The 18,473-nt window shown below is 43.7% G+C and overlaps 1 protein-coding gene across 1 annotated transcript in view; it reads left to right on the top strand.

Annotated features, from left to right (window-relative positions):
* LOC311003559 (protein NLRC3-like) overlaps window positions 1–15,303 on the top strand; it is a gene marked incomplete at both ends in the record, with an annotated part of 385,386 nt that extends 370,083 nt beyond the window's left edge. Inside the window, 7 exons of the mRNA XM_083995326.1 lie at window positions 2,944–3,117; window positions 5,283–5,456; window positions 6,712–6,755; window positions 12,258–12,457; window positions 13,215–13,282; window positions 14,626–14,840; window positions 15,188–15,303. Of these exons, the coding sequence (XP_083851452.1) occupies window positions 2,944–3,117; window positions 5,283–5,456; window positions 6,712–6,755; window positions 12,258–12,457; window positions 13,215–13,282; window positions 14,626–14,840; window positions 15,188–15,303 (991 nt within the window). The remainder of the gene's footprint in view (window positions 1–2,943; window positions 3,118–5,282; window positions 5,457–6,711; window positions 6,756–12,257; window positions 12,458–13,214; window positions 13,283–14,625; window positions 14,841–15,187) is intronic.
* Window positions 15,304–18,473: the final 3,170 nt, after the last annotated feature.

Genomic DNA, 18,473 nt, shown 5'->3' with positions numbered 1-18,473 from the left:
GTCCAGTAAACTACAGAAACACAAGTAATGTGTCAGACAATAACTGATCTATAATCAATAGCTGGTGGCTCCTCCTCTTTCCTAAGGTTCTGTGAACAGCCAACATCCCATAATAAGCAGGTGTGTGTGCTGGTCAGCAGATTTTTGTCTCTGAGAAAAACAGAAAGAGAAAAACATGGGAATATTTTAAAATCATGGTGGATGAAATTTGGTAAATATTAGGGCTGTAGCCGATATCCGAGTACTCGAGTACTCGCTTGGCTTGGGCAGCATCCGAGTACCATTTCACCTACTCGGATCGGAAAACACCTGAGCAAACATGAAGAGTGAGTGAAGTGTCTCGTGTCAAAGCAAGCAGTGTCTGTGTGTACTGTATGACCGTTTAGTGGCCCGGGAAGAACCAGGCGGGTATTTGCAACAGGCTATTATTTATTTTTGCAATGACCAAGCACATATGCATGCCAGTGGTGCACTGCGGGGTAAAAACGAAACTCATCAATCAGCACATGAGAGTGATCCTGTTACACATAGAGGATCTTTGGAGCCGTCTGCAGCCACAGCTCTCAGCAGCAGCAGCAGCAGCGGGTCGTAGTGACGGAGACTCTGTGAATGCTTCAATATCGCAGATTCAAATACCAGTAATCGCCCGGGCATTTAATTAAACAGGCTTTTACTGAATGAGGTCGGACCCCTGACGGCTTTTACAGCACATGCGCATATTTGCACGTTGCGGGCGATTATTTGGTCATAAAGCTTACAGGTAGCCTACTAATTATATTTCTATTTTAATTTGTAATGAGTAACGAGGTGGCAAACGTCAAAGTAACGGAGTAAAAGTATATATTTTAACTTTTAAATGTAGTGGAGTAAAAGTAAAAGTCCTGATTAAAAAATAACTCAAGTAAAGTACAGATCCTCAAATAACTACTTAAGTAGTGTAACGAAGTACATCTACTTCGTTACTATCCACCTCTGCAGGTTTCACTTCCAGATAATTAGCTCAATGAGTTAGGAGCTGGTTCTTGGTGTCAGAGGTTAAATCAATCAATCAAGACTTTATTATTAGACTCCACAGGTCCATTTTTAAAACAAGACAAATACACAAACATTTAAAAGAGACAGTCATACCAGTGTTACCACATGGCTGACTGGTATCTCACTGCACTGAGACCAGGATTGGACAACAGCATTAAAACAGAATTATGTGTATCATTCAGTCGACAGATGAATTTATACATCAATTTCCGCAACAGAGCATGAAATGAATTAACTTGCACTTGACAAAATAACTCACTAGCACTGCTCCACCTAGGTTTCCCCATCAAAATACATAGGCAGTCATTGTAGGCAACCTGAAGTTTGTTTTTTAAACTTAACCCACATGGGGGCAGTGTATAGAGGGGTACAGTAAGCTCTGAAGAGATTGGTTTTAACATCATCTGAACACCAAAAGAATTTACGTTTTAAGACATTGGCTTGAGTATATAATACACGCTGCTGCCTGTACATATCATCATCATCAGACAGATCATCAGTGATCACATGTCCCAAATATTTAACCTTATTACAAAAAGGTAACAATGACCCTGACAAATGAAATACTGGGAACATCAGGTCCTTAACACCCTTAGGTCTGCACGCCATAACAGAGCTGTTTTTGGCATTATAACTCACATTAAATCTTACACCATATTCTGAACATATGTTAAGCAGCTCTTGAAACCCAGCACTAGAGGGAGAAATGATTGCCAAATCATCAGCATACATAAGATGATTGACAATAACATTTCCTACCACACATACTGTTTTACATTTTCCCAACTGGTCAGATAGGTCATCCATATAAACATTAAATAGGCAAGGTGACAGCCCTTCGAACAGCCCTGACGAACTCCATTACTCACCCTAAATGGAGCAGAGACTACATTCCCCCATTTTATTTGCATGCACTGATTAGCATACCAATAAACCAGAATCCTTAGGACACTGTCAGACACGCCCCTCTGACTCAGTTTTAGAAACAGTTTATGATGATTTATTCGATCAAATGCCTTTGATGCATCTATAAAACCAATTAAAACTGAAGAATTCTGTCTTCTATATCTATCAACAATTTCCTTTAAAGCATAGATACATAAATCAGTGCCATGTTTCACCTTAAAGCCAAAAATGGTTATCAGAGGTACATACTGTACAAAAGCAGACAATCTATCTAGTAAGATGCTTTCCAGGACTTTGGACATCACACTGGCTAAAGCAATTGGTCGGTAGTTGTCCATGCTGCCCACCTTGCCAGCTTTATCCTTTATGACAGGTACCAGAGTTACAGACAGCATTGAGTCTGGTAACACACCATGAGTCATAAAACTGATAAAACAGATGGCTAAAAGAATTGCTGCCCTTGGGCTAGCATATTTGGCATGTTCTGCCGAAATTTTGTCTGGGCCAATAGCCTTGTTGTCAGCTAACTGAGCAGTAGCTTGTGATACTTCTCTTGCTGTGATTTGCACAGTATCACTGTTGGAAATATTTCCTACAATGTAGGGGTCACTCTTGACACAATTAAAAAATTCTGAGTAATGTTGCCTCCACAGTTCAGCAATCTTATCGCCACCAGAAACCCCCTCTATACAGGGTAGTGATGTATTGCCCCTGTTTAAAGTTTTCACCTCCTTCCAAAACCCAGTGACATCATTACCAAGTAGTTTTTCAGTCATAGAGTCCGCTCTCATTTCTTGTTCATGTTTATTAATATAACGAACTGCATATTTATATCTGGCAGTAGTGGTTCTTTTGAGATCAAAGGTCCCAGCTACAGCAGAATGGACATTAGATAACTGATGTTCTTGTTTCTATTTTGTCTCTTGTTCCTCAAAATTGCCTAAATTTGTACAAAATTCAATGAGCTTTGTCCTCAACTCACTGCTTTTATTCTTTATTCAGATTGGACCTTTGCAAGTTGTCAGAGATCGGCTGTTCTTCTCTGGCCTCAGCTCTGAAGGCCAACCCCTCCCACCTGAGACACCTTGACCTGAGCTACAACCAGCTGCAGGATTCAGGAGTGAAGCAGCTGAGTGGTTTTCTGGAGAGTCCAGACTGTAGACTGGAGACTCTGAGGTCAGTTCACTGACTGTTACTGTTGTAGATCTTAGGCTACGTTTACACGGAAACGTTCTGAACAGAAGACGCAAAAATTTGGCGTTGCATTCTCACTTTTTATTCCGTGTTCAGACGAGTGTTTTGGAGGTGGAAATCTGCATGCATACGGTGACGCAAAAGTCTGTGGAATTCATGCACGCCAGGCACCTAGGTGGCAGTGTGCCACACAACAAACAGCACCACCAAGTCCGCACGCCTGTGTATTCTTCTTCTTCTTCTTGATTTCCGGTAGGCTGTACGTCGGCCATCGTAATGCTGCCCTCCTGTGCCCTCCACAGGTCGTAGCAATCAGAGCAGACGTTTTGCGTTTTCACCCTTTACACGGGGACGCAACGGCGGAGCGTTTTTATGATTTCCACTCGGAGGGTGGTTTCACTTGTTTGCGTTTTCAAGCCCCGAAAACGCCACTGATGTCTAAACAAAACTTTTTGTCAGCCGATGGAGTTAGCAGTCCCCGCCCTCGTCCCTACGTCACCACATTGACGCGCATCCCTTGGCTGCACACACAGCCCTTCATGCCGTTCTCTCTCCTCATTGGATAAAGCTTGTAGGATACAAGGAAGTATACAAGAAGTTTTCTCCTCGGCTTACAGCAGAGCAGAGTGACTGACAGACCCGCGTTTCAGACCAAACACTCATATAAGTGATTGCCGTCGGAAGATATAACTATTTAAGACATATATTAACACAAATATTCCGCTTACTTCTGCTTTAATATTTTGCCGTTTTCATCCGTGAGCGTTGTCGTGTAAACATACAACATTAAAATCTGTAGTCTAATGGATGGGACAATGAGTAATATTGTGGAATGTACCCTGAGAAATGTGTTCTTTGTCATTTACTCTTTTTCTGTGGGTCGTGGGGATACTCAACACCTCATCTATGTTTAAGTTCAGACTTGTCAGCGGTGAACACTTCTTCTCATCAACACATCAATCCATCAATATACCACACTGTATAGTCTACTGTTAATTTAGCATTAGCAATGTTTACATGGAAATTAAATAACTCACAAGTGATAATTTTCCTCGTCACAAACCACGGGAGGAAAAGAGACGATAGCTGGAGATGCAAGCAGACCGCATGGCATGTAGTCTCTGTCTCCTCTCACACCATTTTCCTTTGTCTGTATCCTCACTGCTACACACACCTGTGTTAATCAATGCAGCTCTCTGCAGTGGGCTCCTCTCTATCCCAAGAGTAGTCTGTCACAGGTGCACCTGATAGTCTGATTGACTTGATCCAGCTATGGATTAGAAAAAGAAACAAAGAAAAAGCAAACACAAACCAGGCACCAACACATCATAAGCAATACATATATGTACTGTATATACAAAGTAAGGGCACATCAAACTCATAAGCAAATAATGGATCAAGCTAAAAAACTACTTATTCCCACCTGTGACAGAACTTCAACCTTTGATCCATTTCAGTCAGAGAGTTTTACTCAGTGTTTAGTCCAACAGATATTGATCGGATATTGATTGTATATTGACAGCAGCAGCTGATGAATCTGTGAACATGTGAATGATGCATAGAAGGCTACATGATGATGATCCACGACACATCTGATCAACTGTTGACTGGTTTAAAAGAACTGAAAAAAGAGACACTGTATATCTTCTTTTATTCTTTATTCAGATTGGAGAACTGCAGCTTGTTAGAGATCAGCTGTTCTTCTCTGGCCTCAGCTCTGAAGGCCAACCCCTCCCACCTGAGAGACCTGGACCTGAGCGTCAACGCCCTACAGGATTCAGGAGTGAAGGATCTGTGTGGTTTTCTGGAGAGTCCAGACTGTAGACTGGAGACTCTGAGGTCAGTTCACTGACTGTTACTGTTGTAGATCTTAGATCTTTGAACCTGATTGATCTTCACTCAGAACTTGAATCATTGACTTTGATGTAATGAATGAAGGACATATGAAATAGTTGTTGTCTCATGTTTCCACTTGTTCTTCTCTCACACTGACTCTTTGTGTGTGTGCGTGTGTGGAATTGATCATAGCCTACAGTCCACACAGACTGATGTGATGTTGGGTTCACTGACTTAAGAGTTTTGGAAATGTGAAAAAAGGTTCAGAGACACTGTAAAAACAAACTCTTCTTCTTTTATTCTCCATTCAGATTGAAGAGATGCTGGTTGTCAGAGATCAGCTGTTCTTCTCTGGTCTCAGCTCTGAAGTCCAACCCATCCCACCTGAGAGACCTGGACCTGAGTGCAAACAACCTGCAGGATCCAGACCTGAAGGATCTTTGTGCTCTTGTGGAGAGTCCAGACTGTAGACTGGAGACTCTGAGGTCAGTAGAGGGATGGATCAGTTCATGCTGCTCTCATCTCTGTTGTCATTCTCAATGTAGATTATGTTGGCAGGTGCTGTGTAGATGACCAGGAGTGAGGCACCAATGACCTTTCTTCCTGCATTGCAGGGTTTTTCAGTTGGTTGGTTCAGTTTCTAAACCACACAGTGATGCAGCAGGTCTCAGTGTCTCCTCAGTAGAAGGAACACATGATAAATACCAGGGCTGGCTTTCATTGACCAGTGATGTGATGTTGTTGTCCAGGAGAGGTCCTCTGTTACGTGCACATAATGTTACACATCTGGTCTCATTAGTGACAGGTAGCCTACAATAGACGTGCTAGCTTCCTGTTACTGATGTTATCAGTGTGTTGCCTTTACTGGTTAGCTAACTGCTAGCATTGCTGTAGTGTATCATGACAGTGCTAGCATGTGATAATAGCTAATGGCTGAGGCTGGTATGTTTTATTGTTGACACTCAAATTGACAGTAACTGGCAGCGGCGTCATAGAAACTGCCCCCTCGTGCCCCCTCAGATTTGAGGGATGTTTTTTTTTTCCCCAAACCATTCACTTATATTGCCTACATGAAGCACATGTTCACTGTGTGTAAACAATGTGTCAGAGCTCTGTCGTCCTATTGGTTGATATCAAAATTTACGTCGCAGGAGATGTCAGACTGGGCAAAAAAATTCAAAAGATTCTATCATGCTAGACTTTCTGTTGGGGCGTCATAGGCGTAAAACTGCTGCTCGTCAATTATGTCACACTACACGTCAGTTTGTCTTTCCCAGCGCTCATAATCGGCCACAGCGCTGGAAATGTGTCAGCCAAAAATCATGTCAAAATCATCCTGAAATCATGTCGTCTGAACCCGGCTTAAGAGTCAAATACAGAATAATTTGTAGTAGCTGGAATATCAGGACAACACTGATCAGATGCTGAACTTCCCATGGTTCCGGTGGCTTTACTTTTCTAGATCTTAGCCATCTTCTGTATTTTCTTTGATCTAATCCTTTAAACACCACCTGGACCAGTTCAGATCATTAGTAAACGTGGTGACACCATGGTAACCTCGTTGAACATGAGACTAAAGCTCTGGTTGATCCCAAAGGTCACTGACTAACACATTGATCAGGATCAGTTAAAACTCAGATGGGTGAATCTGATCCTGAATCATCACAGTTTGGTTTAATAAAACAAACTCAAACAAAATCTGATTATTTCCCTCAGACTCTGTTGTGTTTGTTCCTACAGGATCGGTGAGGGAGAGGTGATTAAAGCTTCCAGACACAAAACCTGTGAGTACTGAACCTCTGTCTCCTCCTCATCAGTCTGATATGAATCTGGGCTCATTTCACCTCCAGTAGTTTTATGAATTGCATATTGTTTTTTTCTTTTTTGGCTTGAATACAATAAATGAAACAAAGGACAACTGACAGGGTCATCATAGGCAAGAAGTGATATATCTGTTTTGATGTGTATGAATCTTTCATATCTTTCCTTTGAAATCATCAATTGTTTTTATTTTCACGGACTATTTCCTGTGGCAAGGCAAGGCAATTTTATTTGTATAGCCCACTTTTACAAACCAAGGTCTACCCAGTTGATGTTGGCTGCAGAGGGTTTGTGGGCAGATAAACAATGAGGCTCCTGAAGGATCTGGGGTTCCGAGGTCAAGCTCAGTGTTGTTTTTGGCAGGCATTTTAGATTTAGTCTTAGTTTTAGTCTTTTGAACTAAAATGTTTATTGGTCATAGTCAATTTTAGTAATTTTTATATGTGATGGTTTTAGTTAAGTTTTAGTTGACGAAAACTCAAAAAGGTTTTAGTCCAGTTTTAGTAAACAAAAAAAGTATAGTCTTTTAACAAATTAATTCAATAAGTAGGCTATTGGAGATTGCTGTTGGGCAGAAACCTTTTATCTCCATATTTCAACTTTAACTTTTTTCCAACATATTTCAACTGATTTTTTTCATGAATTTATGCTCTACTTCAGCATACAAGAGTGTCACACATAAGATGTGAAAATAGAAGATCTATAAATTCAACACATTGCAACACATTGTAAGCTTGTAGATCGGCTATTTCCACCAATAATTACAATAATAAAGGAATCGTTTTAGACATACAATGTTTCCACCCAAAGGCAAATACTTTATGGTCTAAGGATTATGCATTAGCCTACACACAAGTGGTAGCAGTAGTACATTCAGTTTTTTTTTTCCTGCTGGATTATATTTAAAATACGTCCATATATCTTCCCGTTGAGTGATGGCAGGTGTGTTGAGCAGAATGTGCGTTGCATGCCAGGTGGTGGGCGTGACCACACAAGGATGGGATGCAGCAGCGTTGCACTTTTTAGGTTTTAATTGACAGATTACACGCACAATAAGCAGAAATGTCATGCATTTTGAACGTCTGACCATCCACCCGTCAACGCCGCGGTCACCGGAGCTGGTCACTGCCTGCCTAATCACAAGCACCGGGCGCACCGCGGCTCGTCTCAGCAGTGTCCCAGCACATTGTTCTATTTTTGCGGAGCCGTTAATAAATCGTGTGAAACCTCAGAGCATTAACAATCCACAATATGAAATTTAGAGGCAATCGCAGCCCTACCAATAACATTTACGTCCGTTCTCGTCTCGTCAACGAAAACTCACACACGTCTCATCATGTTTTTGCCATCAGAGAGCCATGTTTATCTCGTCATCGTCTCGTTATCGTCACAAAGAAAACGGGTGTCAAGTAAATAATTCATTGGTCAAGCTCTGCAGCAGGCCATCAACTCCCTTTCCAGTGCTGCAGAGCAATCCAGTTGCTGTCTCTGGATGAAGAGGAAAGACTGTTTATTTATTTATTCATTCATTCATTTCAGACATGTTAGTTAAATCAGTAATACAGCAACATGGCCGAAAGGGAAAGCAGGAGCAAAAGCTTAGCTAGTCCTGCCCCCGGTACCCTCAGAATACATTCTCTTCATCAAAATTTGTCTCTTTTGACAGTCCAATATAACATGATACAACAGCAGATCCTTATTGGTTTGGCAGTTTGGTAGACTGCGGTGCGCCAAGATGGGTGTGGCGGCGCAGCAGGGGGAGGTGTCACAGATTCAGCTTGGCGCAGTGAAGGTTTCGTGCCAAAGAGCTGCGCTGAGGGTGCGCCGAAAGCCCACCAGCTCCAACCAGGTCTACTCTCGGCACAAGGCGAAGCGCAGCCAGCTAGGGCATTGACAAATACTGGATTTTAGTATTCGCCGAATACTTCCCAATAGTCGACGAATAGTCGAATATTCGCCAGATTTTTTTTTTTTCTAAATCCATATGGCACCTCAGCTGCCAGCCATAACCACACTGTTTGCTTCTGTTATAAATACACAATGTACTCGCTGTCATCCATTGTGGATAAGCAGCATGCAATAAGACATGCATTTAATATTTTATACATTAGGAAGTCTCACTATTATTTGCTATTCATTTCAACAAGTTCTAAAATAAATATTTTTTTATCTGCCAGTCATAAGCAGAGCAGAGCTGCGTCAGACACTCCTCCGCTCTAAATAGCCATATAGCCTAACTTAAGTTATATCCACCTTCGGTCATTGTTACATGCTATAGAATTTAGAAATAAGATGTCATGTTGACTGATTGTAAAACATTTATTTATTGATGTAAATGTGGTGATTTTTGTACAAAGCCCCGGGTAACAGCGCAGCTGTTCTGTCCATTACACACCTGAAGCTTCACTTTTCATTCAAACTAATGTTGCTGATACAGTTGTTAGATTTCATCAATGAGAACAACATTTATCTCCTAAAAAATCATTTAACTAGCCGGCGGTAACCCTCTAAAACCTGCGGGTACGTTAATCAGCGATCGTTTTCTCTCCGGGGATGATGACAGACGTCAGGCGGCCGACCAGCTCTGCAGCCTGGGAAAGGTGACTCGCTGCTCCCGGGTGGCTGCTCACACAGGCGGAGCTTCACTGATCCGAAAAAAGTCGGAGCAAATGTCCAAAGAGGCGTCATTTGGATAAACTAACCGCACATTAAGGATCGAAACGGTTACTTTCTCTCATGAAAAAATATTAAAACTTAATAAAGTGACATATTAACAGACCAGTGCTACCACGGTAACTTTTAGCTGCTTTGATTTAGCAGCTTTTAGCTGCTTTGGCTTCACTGGCCGCAATGCATTCTGGTAACCACAAGTACTACACTAGTCTCACACATGCCCACAGCGCCCCCTGCTGCACATCTGCTGTAGAGCATCAATGTAGATGCCGTTCCACGGCTTTATTACAGCACCTGGCTTTTGAAAAAAGAAAAAAAAGGAAAAGGCGAATACTTGACTATAGGGATGGGTATCGAAAACCGGTTCCTCTTCGGAACCGGTTCCAACTTGGATCAATTCTTGGAGTCGTATGCGTGTCTGCTTTAACGATTCCCTTATCGATTCCGTTTGGTTCAGAAACCCGCGCATTAATTGATTAATGACGTTACGTGACGTTACGTTAAAATCAATCTTCATTATAAATGAGGGTGCTTAGTGTTTATATCCACGTGTCACCGTTTGTTCTCCCAAAATAAAGTTAGTGAGGTGTCTGCGTGGAGCGGAGCTGACAGATGCAGCTGACAGTGACGTTTCCTCATCACTAACCTGTGAGCCACCCTCTGGTCCTCCCTCCCTCACGCCGTGAGGACAGGACAATGTCTCCTGAACAGGCTACATGTCTATTCTTTGTGTTTTTCTCTCTTGATTTCCAACCACCTCGTTTCAGGTTTTGCTCGTAGCCACGTGAAACGGTGCGCCCTGTGTCTTTTCTCTTGCGCTCTCTCTCTCTTTCGCTCGCTCACTCGCTCACTCCGCATAAAAACGAACGTTATGAAAACAATAGTGAGAAGATACAGATGCATAAAAACCATGTACGGGAAACATTGTTAAATTCCTCCTGTGAGCACAGCTGCCCCACAGCGGTCTAGTGTTAACCTGTCCAGGCTGGTCGGTCCTGTCTACTTTTTTAATGTTAGAGCCATTAAAGCAGCACTAAGTAACTTTTCAACCTTCATAAAATATTTTCATAACTTTTGTGATGATACATTGACTTACAACAAGTTGAATGACACCTCTGTCGTGGCCTGAGGGGGTCTGTATCTCTTTCTCTGGCACTAAGCAGCTTTGAGGAGCATGGTAGGAACCCGGCTCTCACTTTACTTTCACTTTCACTTTTGCGAGTCACAACAAGGAGGGAACAGGCAAAACAGCACTTTAGCAATGGATTATGTTTGTGTTTTCACTTTGAAATGATCCACTGGAAACAGAAACTTAGTTTTGATGTCTTCTGTTAATTTTAATGCAGGATATTTACAGGGCTTCACGCTAGTGTTCATGGGAAATGGAGTCTTCCTTCAGGCAAAACACTACCGCTTTGGTCCACAGGTGCCGCCAAACTCAACCAAAACTGAAAGTTCTTTAGTACTGCTTTAATGCAGTGTTTTCAACCTTGGGGTTGGGACCCCATGTGGGGTCGCCTGGAATTCAAATGGGATCGCCTTAAATGTCGAGTAATTGATTAATTTTTTTTTTTTAACTTATTATTTTTCACAATCTTAAACAACTAGCCTATATTCTTTATACATTCACTTTCTTGAATATAAATCAAGATCAAATAAAATGCAGCATATACAAATATCTGAGCTTGCTCATCTTGATTGAGGGTCACCAGAAATTTGTTATGTCAAAAGGAGTCATGAGCCAAAAAAGGTTGGGAACCACTGCATTAATGCAAACAAACCCATTTCTCTTTTATTCCCTCACCCAATGAGAATCGATAAGAGAATCGATAAGGAATCGAATCGATAAGCAATATCGATAATGGAATCGGAATCGCTAAATTCTTATCCATCCCTACTCGACTATGACTCACAGCGTCGAATAGTGGTTTTGATAGTCGAATATTCGAATATTCGACTATTCGGTGAAACCCCTACAGCCAGCGCAGTGGTAGATTGGTTCACCGGTGTGCAGTGCACACACGTTACCAAGACCTCACAGGCAGGTTTCCACAGTTCCAGGCACATTTAGATGCAATATATAATCAGAACATACACTATTTATTGCAACTAATGGAATCAACACGTGAATTTATATCAATATAGATTGTCCCGTCACGGAAACTCAGCCTGACTCAATTAACATAGCTGAAACTGTGATGCAAACTAACGAAAAACTAAAATAAATAAATAACCATCATCTCTCTCAGCCAACCACAAACAGCCTCGGCATCAGATAGTGAGTATATAGCCTATACTCAGCATCTCTCATCTCAGAAAAAAACACCTGTTTCCTCCTGGGAGAGGTTTGGCCTCTGGCGAAAGTATAAAATGACAAAATTGCAGTGCGCATCGCCCGCGGTGCAGTTAAAGGTGAGGAGAGGAGCTCATTTGATTGGTGAAGATCGGCTGTGTTAATCCCACTCCACGCCTTCTCTCCTCCCTCTTTCCCACTTGCGCGGAGGGACGAGGGGAGTGCCTGCGGCGGCCTGCGACGGGCAGCCCCGGGCACGAAACTTGCAAAGTGCGCCTGGACACACCCCGTTGGCGCGGGGCACCTGCGCTGTGCCTAGACTGCGCCTGGTCCACGAAACTAGAGCCCCCTAGTCTTTGAACTATCTTTGAACTAAATTGAACTATTGACAGAGAGCAGCATGAACCACATGGTCAGGTGGAGTTTATTTCTGACATATGATAAAGAGAAGAATAGCAACTGATTTCTGAGATGTTCCTTGTTTCTTCTCTTTCAACAGGTGACTCAAAGCCAAAGGTCTCTGAGGACAGCACAGAGCTGAAGGGGTCTGAGGATGAGTCAAAGCTGAAGGAAACTGAGGATGAGTCCAAGCTGAAGCCCCCTGAGGATGGCTCAAAGATGAAGGTGTCTGAGGATGACACAAAGGTGAAGAGGTTTGATGAAGACAGTTTAAAGCTTAAGGACAACGCAAAGCTCAAGGTGAGAGAAAAACATTGTAACCTGATTTTCCAGACACACGTAAGGGTTCAGCGAGGGGAAAATATTCAGAGAATATCTCCTGTGCTGGTAACAACAATGAGATCTTCAGTGTAGAAACAAACTCATAGTTTAGATAGTTGAGTGGTTTTAGTCAGCACTAGACAAGTTGCATAATAATAATAGTAATCTATTCTATCCATGTTCTTCCACTTTTCCGGGGCCTGGTCTCAGTGGTAGCAGGTTAAGTAGAGGGTTCCAGATATAACGATCCGTCTGTTGATCTCCCACTACATCCTACCTTCACCCATGCACAAGACCCCATGATACCTCAACTCCTTCACTTGGGGCAGCAACTCACCCCCAAACCAGAGAGAGAAGCAGTGTTTTCTGGCTGAAAACCAAAGCCTCAGATTTTTAGGTCCTTATTCTCATCCCTGTTTTCCTCTTCTCGGCTAAGCCTTGAGATCCTTCCAATGAATATCACGAACAAGATTGGAGACCAAGGACAACTTTGGTTAAGTTCAACTTACACTGCAGATATGTTTGGCTTTCTTCTGAGAATCCAGACACATCTCACTTTTTGGTTGTACATGGACCGAATGGCTTGTAGCAACAAGCGTGTTACCTCATAGTCCCGGAGGACCCCCCACAGAGTGTCCAGGTGCACATGGTTGTAAGCCTTCTCCAAGTCTAAAACACTCGTGTAGACTGGCTGTAAATTATTACATTGACATTGTCACACTGTCAATCCCCTCAGACTCTGTCTACTGTGCCTCAGGTGACTCACGAGTGTGAAACAAATCCGTTGGCTTCACTCAACACAATGTATGTTTAATTGTAAATAAACCGTTTTACATTGTTTTTCTCTGAATTGCAGCAGTTAAGCTTCAAACCTGAACTGGGAACTAAATCTACACAAGTCTCATACAGGTAAACATGCAATAAACTCAGTCAACACAGTTTTTAACAAAGGACCTTCCTCTTCCTTCCCAGTTTCTCCTGAGCCACAGCAGATGTGTCTCTGCAGCATCGGTCTCATGGTCGACTGTCTGAGGGAACATCAGCTGAATCAGCTCTCAGTCAGCTGAGTCAGGAGCAGAGATGGGTAGAGTAGCCAAAAATTGTACTCAAGTAAGAGTATAGTTACTTTAGAATAATGTTACTCAAGTAAAAGTAAAAAGTAGCCATTCAAACATTTACTTGAGTAAGAGTAGAAAGTACTTGGTGAAAAAGCTACTCAAGTAGGCTACTGAGTAACTGCTGAGTAACCTCTGATTTGTTCGTTTAATGATCAGCGCATAAATGTAGGCCTAATCAAATACACAAAAATATAATAGCAATGAAAAAATCAGATATTGCCAAAGAACAACATTTAACAACTAAGACAATAGCCTAAATGACATTTTTTTTTTTTTACAAAGGGTGTGTGTGCAGGGGGGGGGGTCCTATTATTGGTTTCTAGTGAAACCAAAGTCACATGACCACACCCCGAAACTGGAGGGGTGGTCATGTGACTACGGGTCACATGGGGAGGAAGAAGAATAAGATGACCTGGATGACTGAGAACCTTCACCAAAGACGATTTATATTGAATATCTTTGCCTTCACGGACATTATCCACGACATACCAGGGCTGACGTCATCCTAATCATTTACTACTTACTAACAGTTTCTCAAATGTGAGGCGGAGTGGCCGCCCTGTTTACCGCGGAGATTTTGTGTGCAGTCATGTGACTGCCTGGCTCTGTCTGATTGGTTAAACGAAGGCAAACGTCGCGAGTGGCTACATCTGATTGGTGAAATGCAGTCATGTGACAGAGGCTCGGAAGTATCTCCAAAACCTCTATGATTAAAACATAAACAAACAGATCGCACATTGGATCAATAAGAAAAAGTAGCGAGTAGCGACCGGAATGAAGCTCAATGTAACGGAGTAAAAGTACCGCTTCTTCTGAAGAAATATACTCAAGTAAAAGTAACAAGTATGCTGCATTGAAACTACTCTTAGAAGTACAATTTATCCAAAAAGTTACTCAAGTAAATGTAACGGAGTAAATGTAGCGCGTTACTACCCACCTCTGGTCAGGAGGAACACAATGTTTTAGCCAGTGTTGAACCTTTTTCATCTCAGGGTCTGAGGTGGTCACTCAGCCTTATGTGTCCCACAGGTTCAGGTGTCCTGGTCCAGGCCAGTACCAGTGTACTTCAACTGGACTGGTGTTTGTTATGGCTCAGGAGGTGGAGCTGCTCTACAGGACTGTCCAATGGGATGAGAGCCTCCTCCACTCAGTTGGCAAGATGGCTGCAGGACCGCTGTTCAATATCCAGTGTCCTGAGGATGCCGTCCGTCAGCTCCACCTCCCACATTGTGAAACAAAGGATGGTGAGCAAGTGATTGTGTTTGTTAGAAACAATGGTGGGGAACTAATGATATAACTTAAGTTGTGTTGCCTCTATGAATGACGTGCTTCTGACAGGTCCCGACCTTAACAATTCTCTGCTAGGCATCCTTCTACGCTTTCGGAAGGAGAGAGTAGCTGTCCTAGCCGACATCCAACAAATGTTTCATTGTTTTTTGGTACATGAGAACCATCGCAACTCGTGTTTTGTGGCACAAGGATAACAACCTTAGTAAGCCAGTTGTCGACTACCGCATGAGAGTTCATGTTTTTGGCAATTCGCCATCTCCTGCTGTAGCCATTTATGCCCTGCAAAGTGCTATTGCTTAAGGCGCCCAGAAGTATGGACCTGACACAGTGAAGTTTGTGGAGAGACACTTCTACGTAGATGATGGCTTGGTGTCTTTGCCATCTGAAGCAGAGGCAATCACTCGCTTCACTCCCTGAATCAAACCTCCGCTTGCATAAGTTTGTGTCGAATAGTCCAGCAGTCATTGGAGCTTTCCGGCCTGAGGATTGTGTTCCAATCATCAAGGATCTAGATTTCAGTGGAGAAACAGCACCCATGCAGCGTAGCTTAGGCCTGCTATGGGAGATCAGGTCAGATACATTCACCTTTTCTGCATCTACTGTTATCAAACCCTTCACCCGACGGGGAGTCCTCTCCACTGTCAACAGTGTTTTTGATCCCCTGGGTTTGTTGGCACCTGTCACGATCCAGGGAAGAGCCCTTCTTAGGTAACTTACTTCGGAGCTATCTGACTGGGATACATCCCTCCCAGAAGACAAGCTGAAGAAATGGGACACCTGGAGAGATTCATGAGAGCTACATGTGCCACGCACATACACACCATCCTTGCTCATCAAGGTTGTGCACCCAGAGCTGTGTGTGTTCTCGGACGCCTCGACCAAGGCGATAGGAGCCGTCGCTTATCTGAGAGAAGTTCAGGAGGATGGAAAAGCTGAAGTAGGACTTGTTATGGGAAAAGCCAAATTAGCGCATCAGTCCGAACCCCACTACTCCGCGGCTTGAACTCTGCGCCGCCGTCCTTGCTGTAGAGATGGCAGATCTCATCCGAGAGGAGCTGGATCTGAAATTGGATGCAATCAGGTTCTACATTGACAGCAAGGTGGTGCTCGGGTACATTTATAATATGATGAAACACTTTTATATGTCCACAACACAGTTCTATGCATCCGACAATCCTCCGCACCAGAACAATGGCATTATGTATGCACAGAAGACAACCCTGTGGACCATGCATCGAGATCTTTACCTGCATCCCATCTTGCGCAGAGTTCTTGGTTCACAGGACCTTCATTTCTGCATCAGCCATCCGCAGAGACAACACAAACTAGTGAGACGTTTGAGCTCATCAAACCAGAAAAAGACTCAGAGATCCGACCACAGGTACGTCCCTGCGCTACTTACCTGGAGGAATCTGGACTTACCTCTGACCTAGGGCTGTAATCAACCAAAGAAATTGTTGGTCGACTGAAACCCTGAAATTGCGACTAAAAATCGACCAATCGGGGTCAAAAAACTAGTCCAAAAAAAAATAAAATAAAATAAAAACTGGGGGGGGGGGGGCAAAAAAAAAAATTATCCGTCGCCTGGAACACACTGACGAGGATATGATCAGAAACTCTTTCAACTTGTGTGGCCTGTCTGTGAAGACTGACGGGAGTGAAGCTGACCTCATCCTCTGCTTCTGAGAGGGACAGCAGGTCTCTGCTCCGTGTCCGGATCCCGGTCGGGACGGGAAATGGACTGCAGCACACGCTGTGAATATGTTATTGACTTGAATGGGAGTGACGTGCTACAGCGCAACACGGCCCGGACGCACTGCCCGCGGAAACGAAGCGCAGCGCCCTGGAGCGGAGGCAGTTTCTGATCGGCGCCCATGTTAACCTCTCTAACCGGCCGCACATCTCGGGTTGTGGGGCGCCGCTGCAGCACTTCAGTTCGGTGTCTGTTCTATTTTTCACGCGAGCCGTGAGCACCGTTGTCAAGCTCAGACAGGAAGTCGGGCACAGAAAAGGCGAGAGAATCCGGTCAATTTTCAAAATAAAATAATGAAATGCTGATTAATTAAGTTGTTGCTGTCCGTCTATAAATAGCCTGTCAGTTGCGTCTGCACACGAGACACACACACACATCCATACACAGAGCTAGAGACAGACCTGTGTGTGTGGAGTCGTATTTGACCGGCGCACAGAGAGCAGGAGAAGCAGCTCCCTGTGCGTCCAGCCAAGCACCTGTGAGGACACGCGCTGCGCTCCTGCGGGCAGTGCGTCAGGGCAGGCCCGACAACCCAGCAAGGAGAACAACACGTGAGGAAGATGAAGATGAGCTACTGAACAATGAGGAGGGATTTAGAAATAAAAGTCCCCCTCAGATAAAAGCCTGCCCCAATAAAGGCAGGGTCTCCTGGGCAATTTTGTAAATAAAGGCCCCAGTCCTCCTGATGAAATTAACACGACAAATAATCGACCAATCAGAATTTTGGTCGAGCCAAAACGTATCGACCAATAAATCGACCAGTTGACTAGGAGTTTACAGCCCTACTCTGACCGCTTTCAGCGGTTTTCCACCTTCAACTCTCTAATGCGAGCAGTGGCATTCCTCAGTGGCAAGATCTCACAAACACAACGACAACAAAAACAGTGGGTGCACAGGATGGCACAGATGTCACTTCGTACTGTGGATGAGATGACTCAAGCAAAAGATGTCATTCTTAAAGCTGCACAAAGGTCAGCCTTTGCAAAAGAGCTTTCAGTTCTCCAAGCAAACAAAGTGGTACCAACAAACAGCCCTTTGCATAAGCTCAGTCCAAGCTTAGAGGATCACCTCATCTGCGTTGGAGGCAGATTGAAGCATTCTCAGTTTACATGTGAAGAGAAAAACCCAGTAATCCTAGCCAAAGACAGTCACATCTCCCTACTGCTTGTACGACATCATTATGAGCAGGTGAGACATCAGGGTCGTCATCTCACAGAAGGCGCAGTAAGGGCAGCTGGACCGTGGATTTTGGGTGGTAAGCTACTAATCAATTCAGTTCCCCACAAATGCATAACCTGCCGGAAGCTGCGTGGGAGACTGGAAGAACAACGTATCGCTGACCTACCACCTGAACGCCTCAAGGTCTGTCCTCCTTTCACGTATGTGGGCCTTGATGTCTTCGGGCCTTGGTCCATTGTAACCAGACGCACCAGAGGAGGACAGGCAGAGAGCAAACAGTGGGCCATGATGTTCAGTTGTTTGAGTTCAAGAGCCGTTTACATTGAACTGATTGAGTCTATGCGCACTCACTAGCAAGGAGTTGGAGATGAACCAGACGGTGCAGAAATACATCAGTGAACAAGGATGCAGCTGGAACTTCAGACCACTACATGCTTCCCACATGGGAGGCTCCGGGGAGCGAATGATTGGTGTGGCTAGGAGAATCCTAGATTCGATGCTCTTGCAGCAAAAGAGTCGCCTAACCCACGAGGTGAATTCAACGCTAATGGCGGAAATCACAGCTATAATCAATGCACGTCCACTCCTACCTGTGTCTACAGACCCACAGCAATCTTTCAGTCTTTCACCGGCGATGCTCCTCACACAGAAACCA

The sequence above is a fragment of the Trachurus trachurus genome, assembly GCF_905171665.1.
Source record: "Trachurus trachurus genome assembly, chromosome: 20".
NCBI lineage: Eukaryota > Metazoa > Chordata > Actinopteri > Carangiformes > Carangidae > Trachurus > Trachurus trachurus.
Note: the sequence above shows the minus strand (reverse complement) of the source record. Positions and strands in the feature narration are given on the sequence as shown.